Source organism: Bombus terrestris, chromosome 1, assembly GCF_910591885.1.
Source record: "Bombus terrestris chromosome 1, iyBomTerr1.2, whole genome shotgun sequence".
Lineage (NCBI taxonomy): Eukaryota > Metazoa > Arthropoda > Insecta > Hymenoptera > Apidae > Bombus > Bombus terrestris.
In genome coordinates, this window is record NC_063269.1 from 10,293,042 (window position 1) to 10,314,313 (window position 21,272).

Consider the following 21,272-nt stretch of genomic DNA (forward strand, 5'->3'; position numbering starts at 1 on the left):
ATCTAGGGGCACTCGCCACCGAGAGGGAGAACTATCGGTGGTGGGGATAAAAGTGTTGTGGAGGGGAAAGTAAGGCGCGTGCACGGGACAGTAGAACTCGTTGAATAACGGAAGGCCTACCACGGTAAGGGTGATGAGTTAAAACATGTATAAAAACACTTGAAACGGATAATCTCGAAAATCTGAGACGATTAAATGCTAATTATTTGATTAATGTTTGATTATTACAAGAGCGTTAAGTGAACAATGATCGTAGCTTACAGTGATAGACGATTGTTACAATGTACTCTTGTAAATTCAATGAAAATAAAAAAGGTGTCGATGTTGATGATTCAAATAATGATTTAATCTATTGAGAAGTGCAATTACACGAGTCGAGTGTTTAAAGCAGCTCGAGCGGTTAATAGATCATACAAATTTTCAAGATTTACCGTTCAAAGTTGTACACTTAATGGTATAGAAGATTATGGACAAGTGTTTATTGTTATGCAAATGTGTAGCAGAGCAGTAGTAGGAAAATATTTATTAAAAAAGATGAAAAGAGAGAAACTATCATATTTTGGACTGTTGGGAATAACTGACAACCGGTAGGCGGCAGTGTAGAGAACAACACTGTGGCGCAGCCGCCGCTCGATAAAGCCATCCTCTTGCTCCTCTTTTACGTTCTCCTTCTAATACCCTCCTTTTCAACTGCATGATATACCTATGAACCACGACCCTGCCCCACAAAGTAAAAACCTGGTCGACTGAAACTTCTTGGACAGTTCGGTATACATATACCTTTAACTAGGGTACACTACCTATGTAACGAAGTGCTAGTAACCCTGGACTAGTAGGATGCTTCGTTACTAACCTACGTCAACTTCCCAAACAGTTATGAATAAAGGCTCGTTATTTAATCAATTTAATGGATTGATTAATTCTTCTTAAATCGAAATTTTAAAAATTCTTTTACTTGGAATTTCAAATCTAGTATTTTTTTGTACTTACAATTAGTTTCGTAAGTACGATCAACTTTGAAATCTTTCTTTTAATTTTAATATTAATTTTAGTTACTTAATGTTAATATTTTAACAAAAAAGAATAAAGAAATGAAAGAGGCAAAACGTTATTGTAAAATTAAAAAGAACTTCTGATTCAATACAAACAAAAAGGAATTTGTATAGTCTACGTGTAGTAGGAAATAGGGCGGAAGAATCTTCTATTCTTTTTTCCCTCGCGTTTCTTATCCAGTACTATTACAAGCACGGAGATCCACTTTAGTCTCTAAATAAGTACACTTCAGGTCTTTTCGCTTGCCGGTTTCTCGGTCGTTTTTTTCGTATTTTCCATTATCTTTTTTTTTAAAGAGAAATGAAAACCAAAGACGATAAGCCTGTATTAATCTTTTTACGCTCGGTTAAGTAGCGCAAATCATGGGCAATCACAAATATCGCATGACAAATAATGAAATAAATTTTACAAAGCTGAAATAAGGTTTCGAAGATTTAAAAACGAATAACAGTTTAACAAGAAAAAGAATTAACTGGTACGAAAAAAAAGCGAAAAGAAAAGAGGTCTTGCAATTCCCTTAAACAAAGTCTCAGTATAATTTTTTATTTATTTATTCGATTTATACATACTAAAATAGATAATAATATTATTACAATGTAGATAATATTTAGACACAGTATAATATTAAGAAAGTAGCAGAAAGAGATTTCCAAATCATTTTCGGAAATTATTCGCTCTTCGATCTCTTCGGGAAAGGTACATGATTGTCTTTGGATTGCGTACAAGAAATGACCAATAAACCCAGAATAACGAAAGATATACCGCACCACCAAGTAAGCGACGTTGATTCGTTAAAAATCAAGGAACCCGTAAGAGCCTTTAAGAAAAAATAAATCAGATCTAAATATGCATTCACTTTCCTATGTGTTCTCGTTTTAGTGTATATATATATATATATATATATATATATATATATATATATATATATATATATATATATATCGATAGAAGAATAAGTAAAATACCGAGCAGATATAACTGGTGGCGGCGCTAGTTATTGTACATGGTAAAGAAGATCCGCTAGTATTGAGTGCTTTTACGAAAAATGCGTAGCCCACGGTATTGCTTATTATCATTAGTATTAAAAGTACTCCTTTAAGCAGCAATCCGAACTTATTAAAAAATAAATAATTAATTTTGAATAAAAATAGTGGAATTTAATTTATACACAAGATTGTAAATATTATTAAATACTCTTTATGCAAATAATAGTTCCGAAGAATATCACTTACAATGGAATCCACATCGGCACCACCAGCGAGTTTACCAAGTAGACTTCCGATAGTTGCAAAGAATCCACTGACGATAGCTAAACGAATATTTGATTCTTGCTTTGTTTCTTTCATATATAATGTCGAGGAAGGTTGACTTTCTTTCAATGTCAACGAAGAAGAAAGTTTGCGTTTCATTACTAAGCACTGCTGTTAATATATTAAATATATTAATAATAATAAAATAATAACATATAATTATTTTTAATCCATATCACTTTTAACTTTACTGATGTGAAACTGAGATTTCTACTATTACCGTAAACAAAGTATAACATCCTATACTTTATGCGCGATGACTACGGATCTTGTTTTCATGGCGGGAGTATTAAAATGAATGAAAAACAAATCAACTTTCTAATTACTCATTTTACTAAAAATCTTCGTGCTAATAAAATATGAATAATTATGTATATAAGGAAGACACTGTCCTTTATTACTTTACTTTATTTAATAATTCAATTTGTAATATCCTCATTTACTTACACAAAAAATGAGAGATAGAAGAAAAGGTTAGATAAGTATATAATTCACATCAATTATAACAGAATCTTTCTCAAAATTTATCGACTAACAGATATTCTTACATAATTAAACAAATAAAAATGTACTAATGAATCGTTAAGATAACTTAAATTCCGAGATTCAATGACTCAATAAATTAATTTGATTATACCCAAGAAAGAACGGTAAGATAACAACGTACATACATACATTGTGTATGTCATAAATTAATAGCGATATTTGAATTTCCAAGAAGGTGCTAAGCACTAAGTTCCACGATCTTCTGATTCGATATGTGTTACAAATATACCATAATCTGTAGAAAATAAAATGAATACACAGCATATAGCGCGTGTACGTGTAGAGATTGGTCGTGCGTAAGAGATACATAATTTGAAAAAAGACAAAGTTAGCGCGCGGTGAAGGGAACGCGCGAATGGTTTTCTACAGGTAGTTTAAAAATGGCGACTGACAGGTACGCGTTTCCTCGCGTGCACGGCGCCGCGACGAGATCAAACGCGACGTGATTTTCGTGAAATTAAAAGCAAGAGGTTCGTCCACCCTCTTCGGTTCAACTTCATTTAGTGGAATCGTCGCATCGGAGAGACCGTAAAAATTATGTTACGTTTTGATCAATCAACACGGTGACTTTCTCTCTCTCCGCTACGTCGTGTACTCGCGAGATTCAGCTCCACTTTTCAGTTCAACTTGGCAAGATACTAAAATTTCCTACCTTCATCTCGCCCGTTTTCCGAACCGAACGAAAAAAGAAACAAAAGACGAACGAATGAACGAACGAACGAATAAACTTCCGCATTCCACTGGATCGCGAACGAATAAGTGAACGAGCAAGCGATCACTTGCCGATGTGAGTAGATACCGCGATTTGACACCCCCCAGTCTTAGAACAGATTTCTTTCACCTGCATTAACTCTCGAGTTACAATCATGAAATGGCATACACGCTCGCATTTCCATTTCTCAGTCAGTTCCATCGATATTTTATTTATCACTGATTCAATTTTTTTCTCCCACTCTTCACCTGTATTCTTCTATTTCACCTATTTTGTCTTATTTACGAGGAATATATTGTTTTTTTCATACGTTGAAATAAGAAACAAGAAATAAAGAATGAGAAAACAATGCCACCCAATATAACACCTTTGCATATGTTATTTTCGTTACCTGTTGAAATCTTTTAATTATATAATTTATCATAGAAAAATTACACTATATCATGTATAGAGTAAGATAAGATTAAATTGTACATTTTTATTTTGTGATAATTTAATTACGGATAATTTTATAATTTTTCATCAATTTTGTTGTTAATTGTTTTATTGATTTTTACATGTAGTTTTTAGTTTTATATAAAAAACATAATTTTATGTGAATTTTTTATTGCGTTAATGCTTTGATTACATCATATCATGTTTAAAAATTATAAGGTTTGTGTAAAAAACATTTCCATATATTCACTCTTTCAGAATTATTAAGTACAAATGCATTTTTTTAATAAATTTAAAAAAGATTGTAATGGAAGCATATTTTGTTTTAAGAAAAAACTACAAAGCAACGTTAACTTATTGTTACTGATTATATGATGAGTCAAATAAGTATTTTGGAAGATTTGTGTAAATAATGTACATTTACTTACCTAAGTAGTTGATAAATATGACAAAGTTTTGGATAAAAGTATGATATCATTCACAATGAAATACCGAATGAAAAAGCAGTTAATTTCACATAGATTTTGAATCTGAAAGAGCAAAACTTGATATTATAACAGAATGATGTCTAATGTATGTTACAAAATTTTAAAATACCTTGAAATGCGTTCATGGTTTTATAAGTGTAAAGGTAATCTCGTTGGCTTCCAAATCCCGTTTTATCATAGTATTCCTGATAAGAGTTTTGTTTCATATGTATTGAAAACACTAACACATTATAATACTAAATAATACATACAAAACAAAATATAATCTGTTTCTTTTGAGTAGGTAAATACAGCTGTGAAAATTACAAAAATATAGCCATGGAACATTCAGATTTAGTAGCAGAAATGGTACATGTAGAAAGGTTAACAACACAAGAGAGATTGCATTTGGCTCGTCACAGAAGACTCCAACAATTGAAAGTATGGCGTCAACGTGAAAAAGAATGGCTACGACATCAAACCAGACATACAAGTAACAAACGTCACATATATTTTAGTGACAGTGTAATGCTATTAGAAGCTGCAGCAAGAAATGACATTGACGAAGGTAATCTGACATAATTTTTATAATATTATTATTTGCAATTACTTTTAATATAACTGAGTATATCGGTCGGCATATTAAGAAATAGCATATGCTTTAGTGAGGCGACTCTTGAAAAAAGGAGTAAATCCAGATTCAACTAATGAAGATGGACTGACAGCTTTACATCAGTGTTGTATAGATGACAATGAAGAAATGATGAAATTACTAATCGAGTTTGGAGCAAATGTTAATGCAGAAGATAGTGAAAAATGGACACCATTACATGCTGCTGCTACCTGTGGCCACTTACACTTAGTTAAAAATCTCATTGCTAGAGGTGCCAATTTATTAGCTGTGAATGCTGATGGTAATATGCCTTATGATATTTGTGAAGATGAAAAAACATTAGATTGCATTGAAGGTAAAAATCCTTAAAATACATATCTGTAGTTAAAAATTACTTAAAATATATGCAAGGTTACAAAAAATATACAGGAATGATCTTTTGATTTTAATTTGTTTATATAATTGTAGGAGAAATGGCAAGACGAGGTGTTACTCAAGAATTAATAGATGAAACTAGGGCTTCAATAGAAGTTCAAATGTTACGAGATTTACAAAATATAGCTTCTATAGGTGGTGATCTAGAATATAAAGATCATCAAGGTGCTACACCTGTATGTATACCAATTTATTAAGTCTATTAATTTTAAAAAGTAATTGTCAATAATCTCTTTCTTTTTCAATTTTAGCTTCACATTGCAGCTGCAAATGGTTATTTAAGGGTAGTTGAATTTCTTTTAGACCAACATGTTTCAACTGATGTCGAAGATAATGACAAATGGCAACCAGTTCACGCAGCTGCTTGCTGGGGCCATGTATGATTTGAATTACGTTTTTTGTATTAACTAACTTATTTAAATTAAACCCATTTTCTACATTCATTTTATCTTTTTAGTTGGAAGTTCTTGAGTTACTAGTACAAAATGGAGCTGATCTAAATGCAAAGAATAAACACGATGAAACGCCAGCTGGTAAAAATATTTTTGCTAATAAAATTTTGAAGATTATATTTTTGTATGAAATATTAATCAATTGTTAAATTTAATTTTATAGATATCTGCGAAGATCCGGAAATTAGGGAAAGAATAGTAGAACTTAAAACAGAACAAGAAAGTAAACGATTGCGAGAAGCACAGGGAAGACGGGTACGCAGATCTCAAAGTATAAATACACGTACTCAAAGCGTAAGAAGAACTTCGATAAGGGATAAAGTTTTGACTACAAAAAAAGATGCTCAAGAGGAAGCTCGTCTTAGATTACAAGCGCAACAGGTAACAAAGAAAAATAATATTTGTTATTGATTATGTAATGTTAGAAACAATTAAAATCAAACAACAGAAAAATTATGTTTCAGACATACGTTGGCGGTTCGACTACGAATGTTCCACAATCGGAAAACGAAGCCAACGTACGAGAAAATACAAGTAGCGAAACAGATTCTAATGTACCACCAACAGCTGCACGTAAAGCTCCTGAGGGGAAGGATAATGAATCTTTCCTTCACGAGGACGTCGATAAAGAATCAGGTATATTCCAAATCATGTTAAACTCGCACTGGTTATGGTTAAGTAGAATCCTCTGGTAAATGGTAGTTTTATGCATAAGATTTGTGCAAAAAAGGAAATACGTTACGTGTCATGTCCATTTAAACTGTGCGTTTGGTCGCATAACTCGACCTTGTTAACGTTGTATAGTTATTGTAACTTTATATTTATCATGCGCTTATTATGTTTAAAACAAAGCAAAATATTCCTTAACGAATTTTTGATAATCCAAAGAAATGAATTAAAGACTGACTAAAAATTATAAATGATCGCTATTATGTTAGTATAAAAATTGGAACAATAATTCTTACTATAAATTGGTTAACAAAAGTATTAAGCATTGATCATTTATCAGCCCTTTCTGTTTTCTGTTACTACTGCGTCATGTTCCTGAATAATTGCGAGGTCAGTTTTCTATATCACTTTCTTATTTCTTTAAACATATTTTTCAACACAGCGATGTATTATTTTTCAACTTCTTTCGTGATTATACGTTCGAAATTTTTTCTTGTAACAGTTGAATTATTTTTATGTGCTGTGTATATATAATATGTTCTTCTCTTTTTAAAATATCTTTATAGCATAAAAATATTTCTCCGAATTAAACTTTTTGTGGCAAGGGCTAAATTGCATTGGCTTAATTTTCAGTACTTTTTTGCAAATAATATGTTAGCATTTGGCAAAGCTTATTGGTCGTTATGTGTGAAGAGACATTATAATAAGTTTAACAGTCAAAAACCAAGCTCTTGTAATGTTGTTTTTATACTTACTACTTAAAATGTTCTAAGCTTAAACGCACATTCATAGTACACAAATAACTTAATACTCTCTCTATATATATACAAGTAGGATGAAGACTTTTACTGTAACAGTTTCCCAAAAAATTACTTTGTGAAGTAAATAAAGTATTGCAAATGTAGCTTCATTTGGTAATATTACTAGTATTTCATATTTTACCAAACAGATTAACTAAACTTGAATCTATATTGTAATGCATCAGTAATCAATATTCAATGAGCACTTTCATGTAATACTTACATATCATAGAAAGTTTGTGAATTAAAACATTAAACATATCGATTTGCTGTAATATACATACATATATATTAAATTTGTGAAAAGTTCTGACATATTCTTTATTTACTCACATTATAATAGTAAATTGTCATGTTTAGCAAATAGATAACAGCTACTGCTATTTATAGATATAAATAAATAAATAAATATATTTATTTATTTATTTATTTATATGTCGGGTTGGCGTTAAGATTAGGGTTAGGGGCGTGAAACGATCACCATCTTCATTTGGATTAGATGTTGTCGTTATGCAATAGAGGAGATATTTACTAGTGCAAATATGATTATTACAGAATTTGACAAATAATCGTGATAATTAGATACTCGAGGAGTTAATGACAATGGTCTTAGGTTCGATAACGAATCCGCGGTCAACGGGATAGCGAACTTTACTCTTCATCAACGTCTAAGTTGTACTCAATGTTAGAACGTGGAGTAATCATTGCGTGTAAGAACGATACTTCAATCGTTGATAAGATTGTACGAGAGAATGTCTCTTCTTCACGGTGTGTCTCGGGGTACCAGATCATCAGATTCGTGGAGAAAAGTCTTCGTTCGGAGGGTGAGGGAAATTGGTGCTACTGTTAATTGGTCAATTTCCATGGTGGTGGTTAGAGAAGGATGCTAGCCGCCCTTGAAGGAAAGTTGTTAGCGGGAAGCGTTGTTCGTGGAAAAAATAAATTTCTCTTATCTTCCCGTAGTTGGAACAAAGACTGTTTGTCTGTTTGAAGGACTTTCGTTAACTAAAACTTGAGATTTATAACGGGTCATCATGTTAGCTGAACATATACTGTGAATATGCATCGACATCTGGCAATCATCCTACCCGAAGAATAGGGTTTGTGTATAACGAGCCACGGAACAGAAACCGTTAGAATGTTTAGTCGAGTGCTACAATTATTTCCTTTAAGAAAAGCTATAGAATTTCTCCATAACTTTGTTAGACAAAACGTTCATCCCTTGATCGCGGATACGTTCGGCGACTGGTTATCGCCTCGAGCCCAAGTTCACTATCATAAATCTGGAACAAATACAGTCGGATTGAATGGCAATTGCTTAATTACGATTATGGTAGAATCTAAATTACAGTATTAGGGAGTTTTCCCAAAGTTCCAAAGGGAAGGCTCCGGTGTCCTTCCATCTCCGACATATATATATATATATATATATATATATATATATATATAGCTCTTGTTTTGTTTGCTTCTTATTGATTCTGTTTTGATAACAAAGCATTTTAATATTTGCAATTTTACGTGTACATGTTCTATAATTTAATGTTTGCCTAATGACATAAAAAACTTATATGCTAACAATAAAAAACAATGTTAAGAAAAATAGAAATAGAACTTTCTCACACACCTAACATGTTGGTTCTGCTAATGATTATCTGTATTCATTCAATGTTAGTTACGTACTCAAGCGATGTGTCTTCCCGTCTGTTAGTTTTATCGTTAAATGATAAAGTCGTTACCAGGTCAATTGTGTCACGACATTATGTTTCGTATTATTGCTAATAGGAGTCTATAATAGATTCCACATCAAATCAATCATACTGATAAAATGTAACATTAACAAGCATAAAATTTATCTTAATTTAAAAGTAAGTTATACAATTAAAAATTTGTTTAAATATTTGAATACATATTTAAATCGTTGATTATTGCTATAAAGATGTTGATGTAAAATGTTAATGTTTAATATCATATAGCACACTTGTTATCTTTTAAAAATAATAAAATGTATGATGTTATTGTAATATTTATATTGCGTACTATTATATTTTAATAAATTTTATTGCATAAATTAAAGGCATTAGTTTAAGAAATGATTGATTTGACAAATCTTATTACTTTATTATAGTAAAAGATATGTTTGGACATTGACACAGCTAAAAATAGCGTTAATTCATATGTCTAGAAAAATATTAAGTCATTTTAGTGTTCCAGAGAATTCAACTATTATTTGCTTTGTATGTACATACATATTTCTGTATACAAATATTATGTTTAATGCATACGAATATCAAATTGTAAACTAAATCTTTTGTGTTTTATAATACAAAAATTTGTATAAATACATTCATATTTTAAAACCTAAAGATTTAGTTTACAACGTGATAAATTAATAAACAAAAGTAACTTATTATCCACTTTTTATCGGGGTAAAGAAGAAACCGATATGTTGTTAAAAATTTTCTTCTTTCTCCTAAAAAAGAAGTCTGAGAACATGATAATAAATGCGATAGAAGGTAGGAGACGAAGGATAAAGGTGTTTTTATGTAGAATAAAGAGAACATGTTTCTGGTGCTCCGTCATGTAATGTTTCTAATGCTTATTGCTGAAGCATGTACCGCTTAGCGCATGGCTGCTAATTTTCATACTAGTCGAGTTTCTTTTGAAGTGCTATTTCAGTGTATAAAAAGGGGAATTAGGTGGAGGGTAATACAAGGTGGAATGGGATGAGAGGGAAGGAAAGCAAATTTCACGTGAACCAGAAGGAACAAGAAATAGCATTGGATTTACATGTTTGCCTCGATAGTGACAGGGCCCGACTCGCCGATCAGTAATCAGCAGCCGATCTACGCGTCAGACAGCGACACCAACGGCAAGATCAACATACACGTCTCGGTAGTTTTTGTCAAATCATTATCGGATTTGAAGAAACAAAGGGCACAAAATCGGCATATATCCGCTGGATCAATAGATGCTAATGGAAATGGTATTCCCGGGTCACCTATCTCCAATTCTGAACTCAACACTGGCAGGGATTTTCAGAGATTCACCGGAAATACCAGCGACATTGTCGGTGATAATCATTCTGAAAAAAGTTGCTGTACTGTCATGTAATTATTTTTAATTACTTTCTTCCTTACTACCTAGATTGCGAATTTTTATGCATTTTTGTAAAATCTAAAAATACAAAAATGCACACAATGCATATAATATGCGAAAACATAAAATATCCAAAGTAGAATATTTATTATATGTGATAAATGAAACAATTTCTATTTAAATTCCATTTCTTTAAGTGTATCTATAAAAATATAAAAATCCGCAGTCTACTCATCATCTTCTTTAAAAATCATTTAATTCTATTTTATTCTTGTTCCCCGCAACTTTAGTACCTTCGTCAACATGTACTTATAAATCTATGTATCTCTTCCATAGAAAACCGTAGATAATTGTACCAAACGAGATTCTTTTATTTAGATATGGTGCAAACTAACATCTGTTTCGATCTTGTCTTTTAAGTACCATCTAATAGTTTCTGACCTTGATTAATTTTATAAGCTGTTCGCGTACGATTTTGAAAGGAAATCGCGTGGGGTCTTGAACAGATGATGCGCTTACAAATTCGAGATAACGGGATCGTATAGATTTCTAATCTGTATTGTACTTAAGCGAATATTTAAGTAACTGCGATACAATTAACTGAATTTATAGTTAAGTTTCGAATATGTACAGAATTTTATTTATTACAGCGTAAAAATAATGTATATTTCAAACAATAATTATTGAATTGTATATTGCGCAAGAACTCATTTTTGCGGCTACTATGTATGATATCGTATATCGTAGATATTTCTCGTGTTTTTTATAAAAATGTTAATTATAAATAATATTTTTTATATTCATTTAGATATACATATTTCTACGAATACTTTTATTTGTAAATTTTGATGTGTGCCGTTATTCTGCAATAGTATATATTCTGTATTTTTTCTTAGAAATATATCTTGAATTGTATGATATTCAATCAACATTAATTTCACATCCTATAAATATGCATTGCATATTTTTACATTTCAATGAGAATTTACATTCTAACATTATTTATATTAATTTCCGTACTTTTTCCATTTATATAAATTTTATGTATGCATTTCTTTAATCATCAGATTTACGAAGCGGAAATTAAATTTTGATTACATTCATATTTCATTCACATTTTTATTATTTTCGTATGTAATAAATATACTCATGTATGAATCAGTAAAGAATGAAACAAACATTTTTACTATAATTACATAATGTTTCTATATTACATCATCTTAATAAATTAATTCTATCCACGGTAAAATATTTTTCATTTTAAATATATTTGGAAATGTCCCTGACATCCTCCATCGTTGAACGTGATAATCACGTGCTCACGTTAATCGAAGCTGATTAAATTTTCAAAGAAGACCTAGCTTAACGAAAGCTACGAAGGAAGGTATAAGTATAAATGCATAAAATCCATTGCATTTTAATTATGTTAAACATTTTTCAAATCAATATTTCTAATCGCATGAAACATTTACATTTTATCGAAGTGAACAAATATTTGAACAAAGTTGCAAAGATTCCAATTCAATTGTTGCAAAACAATTTAACTTCTACTATTGTCTTTAACAATATTAATGAATGAATGATTCTTCTTTTGGACCACTTATCAATAGACATTTCTATCAAAGATGGTGACACCAAATTTAACCCTCTTACTACGCAGGAGTTTCATCGCAATCAACTATCGCTACTTGGTATGTCATCATTAATTTGCACTATTTTACTATATTTTTCAATCAAGTTAACTTTGATTAGATTTATTATACTGTTAAATCCGATTTTTCGACGATTGTGGAATGATGCATGTCCAACCTATGCGCCTGTACTATATTTGGCATTATGAAAATGCCAAACTTCCCAATACTGCCATGTTCCAATAAACATTTGTAAATGAATAAATTACATCAGATATTATGTATCACTGAAAACATCAAATACACAGGAAATAAAAGACGCGATAATAACCTCTCTGCATGATCGAAGCCGTGGATGACGAGCTACTGGGCTTAGTGTGCAGGGTACAATAATTACATCAGTCGGTCCAGCAATTGTTATCTAATGTAACGGACACATGTGGCTTCAATTTTCTGATGCAACTCAGGCGAATAACTTACTGAACTCCAGTTAAATTGACAATTAACACATACCCTATATACAATGAGATTTGACATCGATTAATGGCACAGTATCTCTCGCGAGTGAGGTTAATATCGATATTTTTAGCCACGTTCTTTGATCCGGTATTTTAAAACACGCACCTTTTAGTTTTAGGCTAATGATTATATGTATCCGATTTGTAAAGAAATACTTACAGATATTTTACTACACAATTTGTAAATTTTATGTATGAATGAAATGCACAGCACCATTTAAACATTAAAATTATAATAAAATATACGAATAACCTTTACCAGTCTTTACCGTTAGGAAGTATATATGTACATACTCTGTGGCGTCACAAATGCAATTTTTATTACCAAATAACCAACACAATAGTAAAAAATGTAAGCAGAAATGCTAAAGCAGTAATATTGGATTATTAAAATTGAAAATTGAATTGAGATTTAAAGGAGAGCTACTTACTAATGAAATATGTATTCTGAGAAAAGAGTGGTGGTAGTTCGTATTGAAGAGTAGGGAAAAGGAGAAAGAGGAGGGATACTGTGATAAAAAGTAGAGCTGCTGAAGCACGCGGTAGTTTCTTGTTCTTTTCAGTCATCAATGGAGTATCGTCCGTTGAATTTGGAGTGAATCTTTACTTTCTTATCTTTTCATTTATATTTTGAATCTTTTCTATTTTATCGTAAAATAAGGTAAATAATTTTTTTAATATCATTTAAGATTAACTTATTTTAATTTTAACATATTTTTATAACACTTCTACTAAATAAAAAAGATGTTACATATTGATACTGCTTAAAATATCACATGAATTTTTCAAAAAGTAGATTTTATTAATAAATATTAGAATAGAAAATAATATTTAAAACAGAAAATTCAGTAATTAAGAAAGTAAATAAGTCAGCAAATTCAATTACTTTTTTATGATTAACAATATTTTATTATTTTGACAAACATTGATTATTTTTACTAATCTTTTTAAGCTGTCATCAATAAAAGTTGTTATGTCATAAATTTCAATTTGTTAATCAAATCGTGTAACTAAACCATCTGAACTGCTTGTCACTTATAGATAAGCTATTATATATTAGTTTATGCTTGACTCTTTATTTCAAAAAGTCACATAACTTGGCTAATTTTCAGAACTTTGTTTCTGTAGGTATTTTTGTTTGATTATATATTGACGGGAAGTAAAACAATTCCAAAAATATTTCCTTAAATAATTGAAAAAGTAGGAAGTTCTAATTTACCATTTACATAATTTTCTTTTTTTATGAAATAGTAAGATTTAGAAAAATTTTTTGGTGATGAATAATATTTAATGGTGGTACATAATCACACAATAGATCCATCCTTGATTTCATGTTACCGTGTTCATGAGATTAAACTACAATAGATTCAAGTATATTGAAGTCAATGAATAGCATTTTAAGCATCTTGTAAGATACGTCAATATATTTGCAAGTATGTACTCTATTTTTATACTTCTAATTCTTATATATTGAAATAGTTACAGGATTCGAAAATATATTCATTTTTGCATACATTTGAAAATAAAATTAAACGAATTAATTAATGTAATTTTTATCGTAAGAAAGATAGTAGTATTGCGTGTTTAAATATTGAAGGGAATTTTGGATTTTAAAGTATGTTATTACAGAGTAACACATTTCAAAGTAATTTCATTAACGGAAACGATGAAGGTGATCAAGTTATGTGGTTCACCCTGTATAATTTCTTCACGCTTTTTTTGTACACGCATCTGACACAAGCATCAGATCTGTAATTTATACACAACGGGTGTCGTAAAAAAGGACTGTTTCTAAGCATAAAGATACAAGGTCAATATACAGCAAAATAATTTTTTAAACAAACGAAATTGCCAAACAGGTGTCGATACTAAAATACTTACAATTAATTTTACTCATATTCATAAGCATTTTATTAGCTCTAACACTAACACCCGTTAAAAACATTTCCAATGTTTAAAATTCTAAAATTCTACTAATATCGAGAAAGAATTAAGAATTATTGTGCTTTATATAAAAGAAAAATGATTTTGTTTGATAAAATCTTCGCTAGAAAACTAATACTATTCTGCGACTAATCATCCTCAGCTTAACCGTTACTTAGCAGGTTTCAGGTTTCTTTATCGGATCAAATCAAAACATCATTACGGCACGTGAATCGAATCATTTTCGCTTATATCCCTTGCGTTGATATCATAATCTAGCATACTCAATTTCGGTTAGCATTTTTGTAATTGTATCAAGTACTCTCTTTTATGACCTTCTGCGTGATTTGGCACGTGTTGATGACGATAGTCGAACAAGATGCCAGGACAATTCAAAGAAATCCAAGCAAAACGTGCAACATTCGGAATGGGATGCTTTTGGGCTGGCGATTGTCTTTTTGGCGTTTTACCCGGTGTAATTAGGACTTGCGTTGGCTATGCCGGAGGACAAAAGGAATCACCAATTTATAGAAATATGTATGTTCTTATATTATTTTCATTTTCTTTCTCTAAGAATAACTGAGTATGTCTAAAACTTTTTTTTTAGGTATGTGCAAAATTTGTTCTTGAACAATAATTTATCTGATATCATTTTAAAAAAATATACAATAAAGATAATTATCTACAAAATAACACTGACATACATATATTTTTATTAATTTTCTTAGTACAAATATTAATACCTTCTACATGTTTCTTTTTTATAGCAAATTTATTAATCGCTATATATCAGATAATACCTCTGTAATGTATTTATGACATGTAATACCGTAATCTATTCTATTTTCGTTTACAGTGGAGATCATACGGAAGTCGTCGATATCGAATATAATCCAGACGTAATATCATATACACAATTACTCGCTTTATTTTGGCAGAATCATGAATATGGTCTCACTACAAAGATCAAGAGACAGGTAAATGTGTATAATGATTTTAATTATAAGTATTTAATTTTTAATCTTATTAATTATTAAAAGATAATTATTTTTTTGCTATTGGTTCCAGTATATGTCACTGGTCTTGTATCATGATGAAGAACAAAAGTTGCTAGCTGAAAAGTCACGTGAACAAGAACAGCGAAAGCGTACAAATCTAATTCTCACCGAGATAAGAAAATTCGAAAAGTTCTACCCGGCTGAGGAGTAAGAATTATACGTTATAACCATAACAATCTTTTTCGTAGAAAAGTACAAAAGGAAATGATTTTGGATCGATACATTACTTTAATTAACATTGTTATATGATAGAAAAAGAAAGAAAGTTCCATCAGTTAATGATGTAATACTATTTGATGCAATCTTTTACGTTGATTTTTATTAGGCTAAATATATCGTTCATATTTACTTAAAAATTTTAGATTCGTCCACAACGAATTAAAATATTTAAATAAGTGATTTTCAATATTTTTAAATGATTGATTCGTTTTTATTTTTTTCAGTTATCATCAAAAGTATCGACTTCGAAATCATCCATGGTTAATCGAAACTACTGGTCTCACCAGCGACGAGGTTCTTCGAAATTCACCTTTAGCTGCTAAATTGAATGGTTACATTGCTGGTGCTGGTACGATCGAACAATTTGAAAAAGACTTGCCTAATCTTGGTTTAAGTGAAAAAGCTGCGCAGTATTTAAAGAAATATGTAATCGAAAATCAAGGAAACGGTTTATATTGCTAGCTTAAGAATGTTTAATAATTCTTCGTATGTAGTACAGATCAAATAGGATTTATTTCCTCGTAAGAAGAAGTTTTTAAATCTGACAAAAGACTTCCTTACGCAATGCAGGTTTTCTGTGAACCTGTCTTAAAAGAATATGTCTGGAATCGTTCGCCGAACGATTCTAATAATGCGAATGAGGGTTTAGCTCGATTTTAAAAAGTAGTTATGTTCGGCAAATATCCTTCTTGTTAGTATTAAAACCTCTCGTTTTCTATCATTTTTATTGTAGTATGTAAGTTTTACTAACAGGATATTAATACTATACTTCATGCATAAATGAGTAATAACAGATTTGTTTGCTCAGCAGTATCGACATGTCGTTTTTTAAAAAGAACTAAAAATTAATTTGCAGTAAGATAGGCTGTGAAAGGTATATACAGATAATTCTGTTTGCAATAATTTGTTTTTTGATCACTTCGTACATTCTATAAGTTTTATAAGTTTATCGCGTTATTATTCATCCTAAAAAAAACAAATGACTATAGAGCATACAACTGAAGCATGCTTTTTAAATTCTTCAAGTTGTAACTTTTTGGATAATATTACTATTTCGTATAACAAATGTTTATTACATATAAAAATACAATTATGTAATATTTATTAAGAATTATGACCACGAGTATTAGTAAATGTATATAATTTCAAGACAACTGCGTTGTCAGATACGCACGCTTACGTACATATAGATATATGGTATGGTGAAGTGAGATACGACTGTATATCGGAATTTAATGTGCTTCTAACTCATTTATTTCACATTATAATTTGTCTTTTATATATACTTTACTTATATAAAATTAATTTGTATTGCGAAAAAATCAAAATATATGTAATAATCGTTTATAAAAATCAGTAAAATTGCTGAAAAATTAAAATAACGATTACGAGTTCTACGAATACTTTAAATACTTTTTTTTTCTCTTTTGTGTTTTCTCCTCTCTTGATTATATGCATTATAACTTTTAAGAATAGGTAAGTTGTCCACAATTCTTTTGTAACTTTCTTATATTTTTTTCTTTATAAATTTCTTATATTTTTCCAAATATTAACAGTTTAGATATTATTTTTTGTAGTCAATATCTTAATCACTATATGTATGTATAGATACCAAATTTAAAAGGCGCTGCTCGTGCAACGCGCGTGTGTATACATACATGCGCATACACATGCAAGCAAATTAGCTTTATTTTTAAAGATTGTTATCGCTACTCCGTTACAACATTTTTTTGTTACACACATGGATGTGACATTGGATAAGTATGTTCCATTTAAAAATACGTATTAAAATAGTATCAACAGTCGGAGATAATGTGTGTCAATTTTTTTAATTAGAAAGATTGTGAGAATCCTTTTTTCTAAATAAACACAAAAAATTCATGGGAAATTTAAAAATTCGATTATAAAATATACAAATTTTAAATACGATATAGCTTCTGTAAAAGCATAGTTCAGTTATGCTTAAAGGTTATATGATAACTGCGTTCTTGATTGCAGTTACATATTCATCTTTTCCATACGCAAATGAACGTAAAGTAAGTATAGGCACAATAATTAATTAAATGTGATATTTGATATTTATTTTTATGCCCGTATATTCATCATTCATTTATCAATATTTCTTGTAAAAATAGAGCCCTATATTTAATTTATTTTATTAAAAAAATTTTTTGCTTACAGTATATCTGTGATGCTGATGGTTGTAAAATATTAACAAATAATTTGGATAATAATGTCTCATCTATAAAATATTGTACAAGCGAAGATATTTCCACTGATGTTAATTTTTCAATAATAGAAAATAAAAATGAAGCTTTTGAATCTCCTGGTAAATAATAATATATATTTATATCCAGATTTTCTGGAAACATTTAAAAAATTTTTTTATATATATATACCTTAGACTAATTATTTTAAAATTGTTTAATATATATATTTAAATATATATATATTACTATTTAAATGTATATATATAATAATAATAACATTTTAAGTATAAATAAAATCTATTTATATTACATTATAAAATTTTTAAATCATATTTAATGTTTCACAGCTATTATACAGATTAATCTTAAACCACCAAAAAGTATATGTAAATATGTATTAACTTTGTTAACTAATGCATCAACTAGTGAAGAAAAGTGTGTGAATTATAAATTTCACAACTCTTATGGAAGTGAAACTCATACTAGGAGTACCATATGGTTTGTTTCAGATAAACAGTATCAGGTAATAACTTTTAATTTTGACATTGTATAAAATGAATAATTTGTTGGAAGATTTAACATCTATTCTTTGTTTTTTAGAACACTATTGGAATTTTTGTTCCATATATATTTACCGCATGTTATTCTGTTCAATTTTCTTTTGATAAGGATGTAAAGATGTTAAAACATAATAAATTCATAAAAACTAAATATAAACAAACAGAAATCATGACACCAATATTTGAATGTACATATGACTATAATATTGATAAGTAAGTTTATATTGTAAGTTATAGATTGATTAATTTGTACAATATCTATTAAGAAAATCGTTATATAATATTTTTATGTCATATTTTCTTAAATATTAGAATTTTATTTAAATTTTGAAAATTTGATAAATTTAGAAAAATGGGACGTCTTGAGGTACTCCTTTATAAACCTATGGTTACAGCTGGAGTAATAAGGTTGGGAAAACTTTGGTATGATTCATTTGGAAATGAAAGCTGTCCTTTTAATAAGAAAGAATTTCCTAATGCTGTTTGGAGCTTCGATGTTTTGGTAAAATTTTAATAATACATAATATATAGATTGATGATGTTTCATATTATTGTGAAATATCTAGACTCTTGTATATATGTTAAGTTATAATTTGATAATGTAAGTAAACTAAATTTTTATAAAATTTATATATTATTTTTAGAACAGTTATTTAGGAGATAAAAGTTATAACTTTAATACAACTTTGGTAAGTCTTATGTTTGATATTTTTCAGTTATACTCTAATATACTGTTATGTAATTAAAATTTGTTATTTGATTATTAGTTAACAAATGAAATATATAATAGAAATTTGACATTTCAAACTGAAATTTCACAAAAGGTAAATTATTGTGTTTCAATATTTTTATATCGTGATATAAGATGTCAAGAATACACTTTATGGAAACCACCTGACATATGTTCTTGGTACCAAAGTAAGTAAACTGATATTATTATATTCATATATCTTTCTTAATTTGTTGCTTAAGATAGTCAATATTTCCCAGTTTGAATTTAGATGTATAATAACTTTTTCATTGCTGTGTAGTAAAATATAATGGATGTTTTATTTACAGATTGTCAAGATATTACTATTTCAACTTTTGGTGTACCAACTAAAATTAATTCTGATACTACTTCTTATTCATACCTGCTAATTACTATTATTACATTAACTATATTTGCAATTATTGGAATTATGTATCTCATCTATATCATACATATTTATAGTAATCAAGGAAAAAGCTTTCATAGAAATATTTTCAATAGAAATGTTCTTAAAACTAATGAAACTAAATATAAAAAAAAAGAAAAATTTGAAGACGCCAATGTTAAAAATACAGATATTATATTGCTATATCCTAAGGGTTCTGAATCGTTTATGGCATTGATGGCAGATTTTCGCGGACTACTTAGCCATGTTTGCCGGTGTGTTGTAAGTTATTTACAATAATATACAGTTTAAGAAAGACTGTAAAGATATAATTTACTACAATTGAAGATGTGATTTTCTATTACAATGTAACATTGATTAACTGTAATATCTATATACCTTACAGGTACACGATTGGTATGATGGCATGGAATGGAATTATGTGGCTGAGGTCGGTGCTTTTGATTGGTTTGCAGAAATGCTCCATAAAGAATGCCGCGTTGTTTGGGTAGATACTCCAATAACGCGTGCATTAATCACACAAAGATTTAACAATAGTTTATCTCTTAAAAATTTAGAACAGTATAGTTTTGTAAATATTGGCGATTTCCGTGACGCAGTATTTCCTACAGTATTTAATTTATCTAAACGTGATATCGGAAAATCGACATTACATGAGCCTAAACATTTTATCGTACGGTTAGTACAAATTTTATAGTTACTACTTTTATTTAAATAAAAGTAGCATTTATATTACCTTTTTATATTTTGCAGATTAAAAGAATTTGACAATTTTGAAAACGATAATGATCCTTTTGTTGATTTGTCTCCGCATATGAGATACTTTATACCTCAGGATTTAAACTTGCTGTGTTCTGATTTGTAAGTTTTCATTACCAGAAATACGTTTATGTAATAATTTTATTATAGAAGATAATATAATGTTATGACGTTCAATAAGTAATATAATATACATATTACATATATTTAAAAAAAATACATTAATATTACTATCCATGAAAGTATGAATATTGTATACCTTTTTCGTACCGGTGCCGATATTATTATATTATCAGCTTTTACAGTGTATATATGTATTTTAGGTCAGCAGTGGACTTAAATATTATTGTGCCATTCACAAGCCAAGAAGATCTTATAAAACAACATTTACATTATGTAAAATTAGATTTTTATAAATAAATATCTCAATTATTTATAACTGTTTATAACAATTAGTATTTCTAGTTGTAAGTAAACTACCCCTACTTAAAATTACTAAAGTCCGACATGTCCCTATACAGTATTAATGGCTATTCAACATTTTAAAAGTCTTATATTTAAATTTGTTGACAAAATATTTGAATTTATGAATAAGAAATATAGCAATCCAATTTGATGCTAAATGCTAATGGAAAATTTAATTGTTTTA

At 29.2% G+C, this 21,272-nt stretch overlaps 4 protein-coding genes across 18 annotated transcripts; 3 read left to right on the forward strand and 1 right to left on the reverse strand.

Annotated features, from left to right (window-relative positions):
- The first annotated feature begins 14 nt into the window (after window positions 1-14).
- On the forward strand, window positions 15-10,613 carry LOC100645975 (protein phosphatase 1 regulatory subunit 16A). Of its 4 annotated transcripts, none has more exons than XM_020863710.2 (9): window positions 15-124; window positions 4,828-5,091; window positions 5,177-5,491; window positions 5,605-5,747; window positions 5,823-5,948; window positions 6,029-6,104; window positions 6,187-6,404; window positions 6,488-6,659; window positions 10,296-10,613. In XM_020863710.2, the coding sequence occupies exons 2-9, from the start codon at window positions 4,863-4,865 to the stop codon at window positions 10,601-10,603; spliced, it is 1,587 nt and encodes a 528-aa protein (XP_020719369.1). In that variant the 5' UTR covers window positions 15-124; window positions 4,828-4,862; the 3' UTR covers window positions 10,604-10,613. The 4 variants fall into 4 exon arrangements, with proteins under 4 accessions (XP_020719369.1, XP_012166979.1, XP_003393289.1 ...); XM_012311589.2 differs by lacking the exon at window positions 15-124 and adding an exon at window positions 3,560-3,696; XM_003393241.3 differs by lacking the exon at window positions 15-124 and adding an exon at window positions 3,560-3,696 and having other exon boundaries at window positions 5,189-5,491.
- On the reverse strand, window positions 1,589-13,158 carry LOC100646282 (transmembrane protein 42). 11 transcript variants are annotated; one of them, XM_012311650.2, is made up of 5 exons: window positions 4,654-4,735; window positions 4,485-4,586; window positions 2,286-2,471; window positions 2,019-2,165; window positions 1,589-1,870 (listed from the first exon to the last, which is right to left on the reverse strand). In XM_012311650.2, the coding sequence occupies exons 3-5, from the start codon at window positions 2,460-2,462 to the stop codon at window positions 1,721-1,723; spliced, it is 474 nt and encodes a 157-aa protein (XP_012167040.1). In that variant the 5' UTR covers window positions 2,463-2,471; window positions 4,485-4,586; window positions 4,654-4,735; the 3' UTR covers window positions 1,589-1,720. The 11 variants fall into 11 exon arrangements, with proteins under 11 accessions (XP_012167040.1, XP_012167019.1, XP_048261436.1 ...); XM_012311629.2 differs by having other exon boundaries at window positions 2,286-2,474; XM_048405479.1 differs by lacking the exons at window positions 4,485-4,586; window positions 4,654-4,735 and adding an exon at window positions 12,898-13,158 and having other exon boundaries at window positions 2,286-2,474.
- Window positions 12,056-17,347, forward strand: LOC100646094 (peptide methionine sulfoxide reductase). Of its 2 annotated transcripts, none has more exons than XM_012311558.3 (5): window positions 12,056-12,279; window positions 15,031-15,197; window positions 15,517-15,637; window positions 15,729-15,865; window positions 16,162-17,347. In XM_012311558.3, the coding sequence occupies exons 1-5, from the start codon at window positions 12,214-12,216 to the stop codon at window positions 16,397-16,399; spliced, it is 729 nt and encodes a 242-aa protein (XP_012166948.1). In that variant the 5' UTR covers window positions 12,056-12,213; the 3' UTR covers window positions 16,400-17,347. The 2 variants fall into 2 exon arrangements, with proteins under 2 accessions (XP_012166948.1, XP_003393290.1); XM_003393242.4 differs by lacking the exon at window positions 12,056-12,279 and adding an exon at window positions 13,248-13,398.
- A 126-nt stretch (window positions 17,348-17,473) lies between these two features.
- LOC100646492 lies at window positions 17,474-21,059 on the forward strand. The gene is made up of 12 exons (XM_020863718.2): window positions 17,474-17,698; window positions 17,774-17,973; window positions 18,119-18,266; window positions 18,495-18,670; window positions 18,748-18,920; window positions 19,056-19,209; window positions 19,352-19,396; window positions 19,475-19,625; window positions 19,767-20,125; window positions 20,250-20,542; window positions 20,618-20,725; window positions 20,947-21,059. Exons 2-12 carry the CDS (start codon window positions 17,896-17,898, stop codon window positions 21,041-21,043), a joined length of 1,782 nt encoding a protein of 593 aa, XP_020719377.2. The 5' UTR covers window positions 17,474-17,698; window positions 17,774-17,895; the 3' UTR covers window positions 21,044-21,059.
- The last annotated feature ends 213 nt before the right edge of the window (window positions 21,060-21,272 follow it).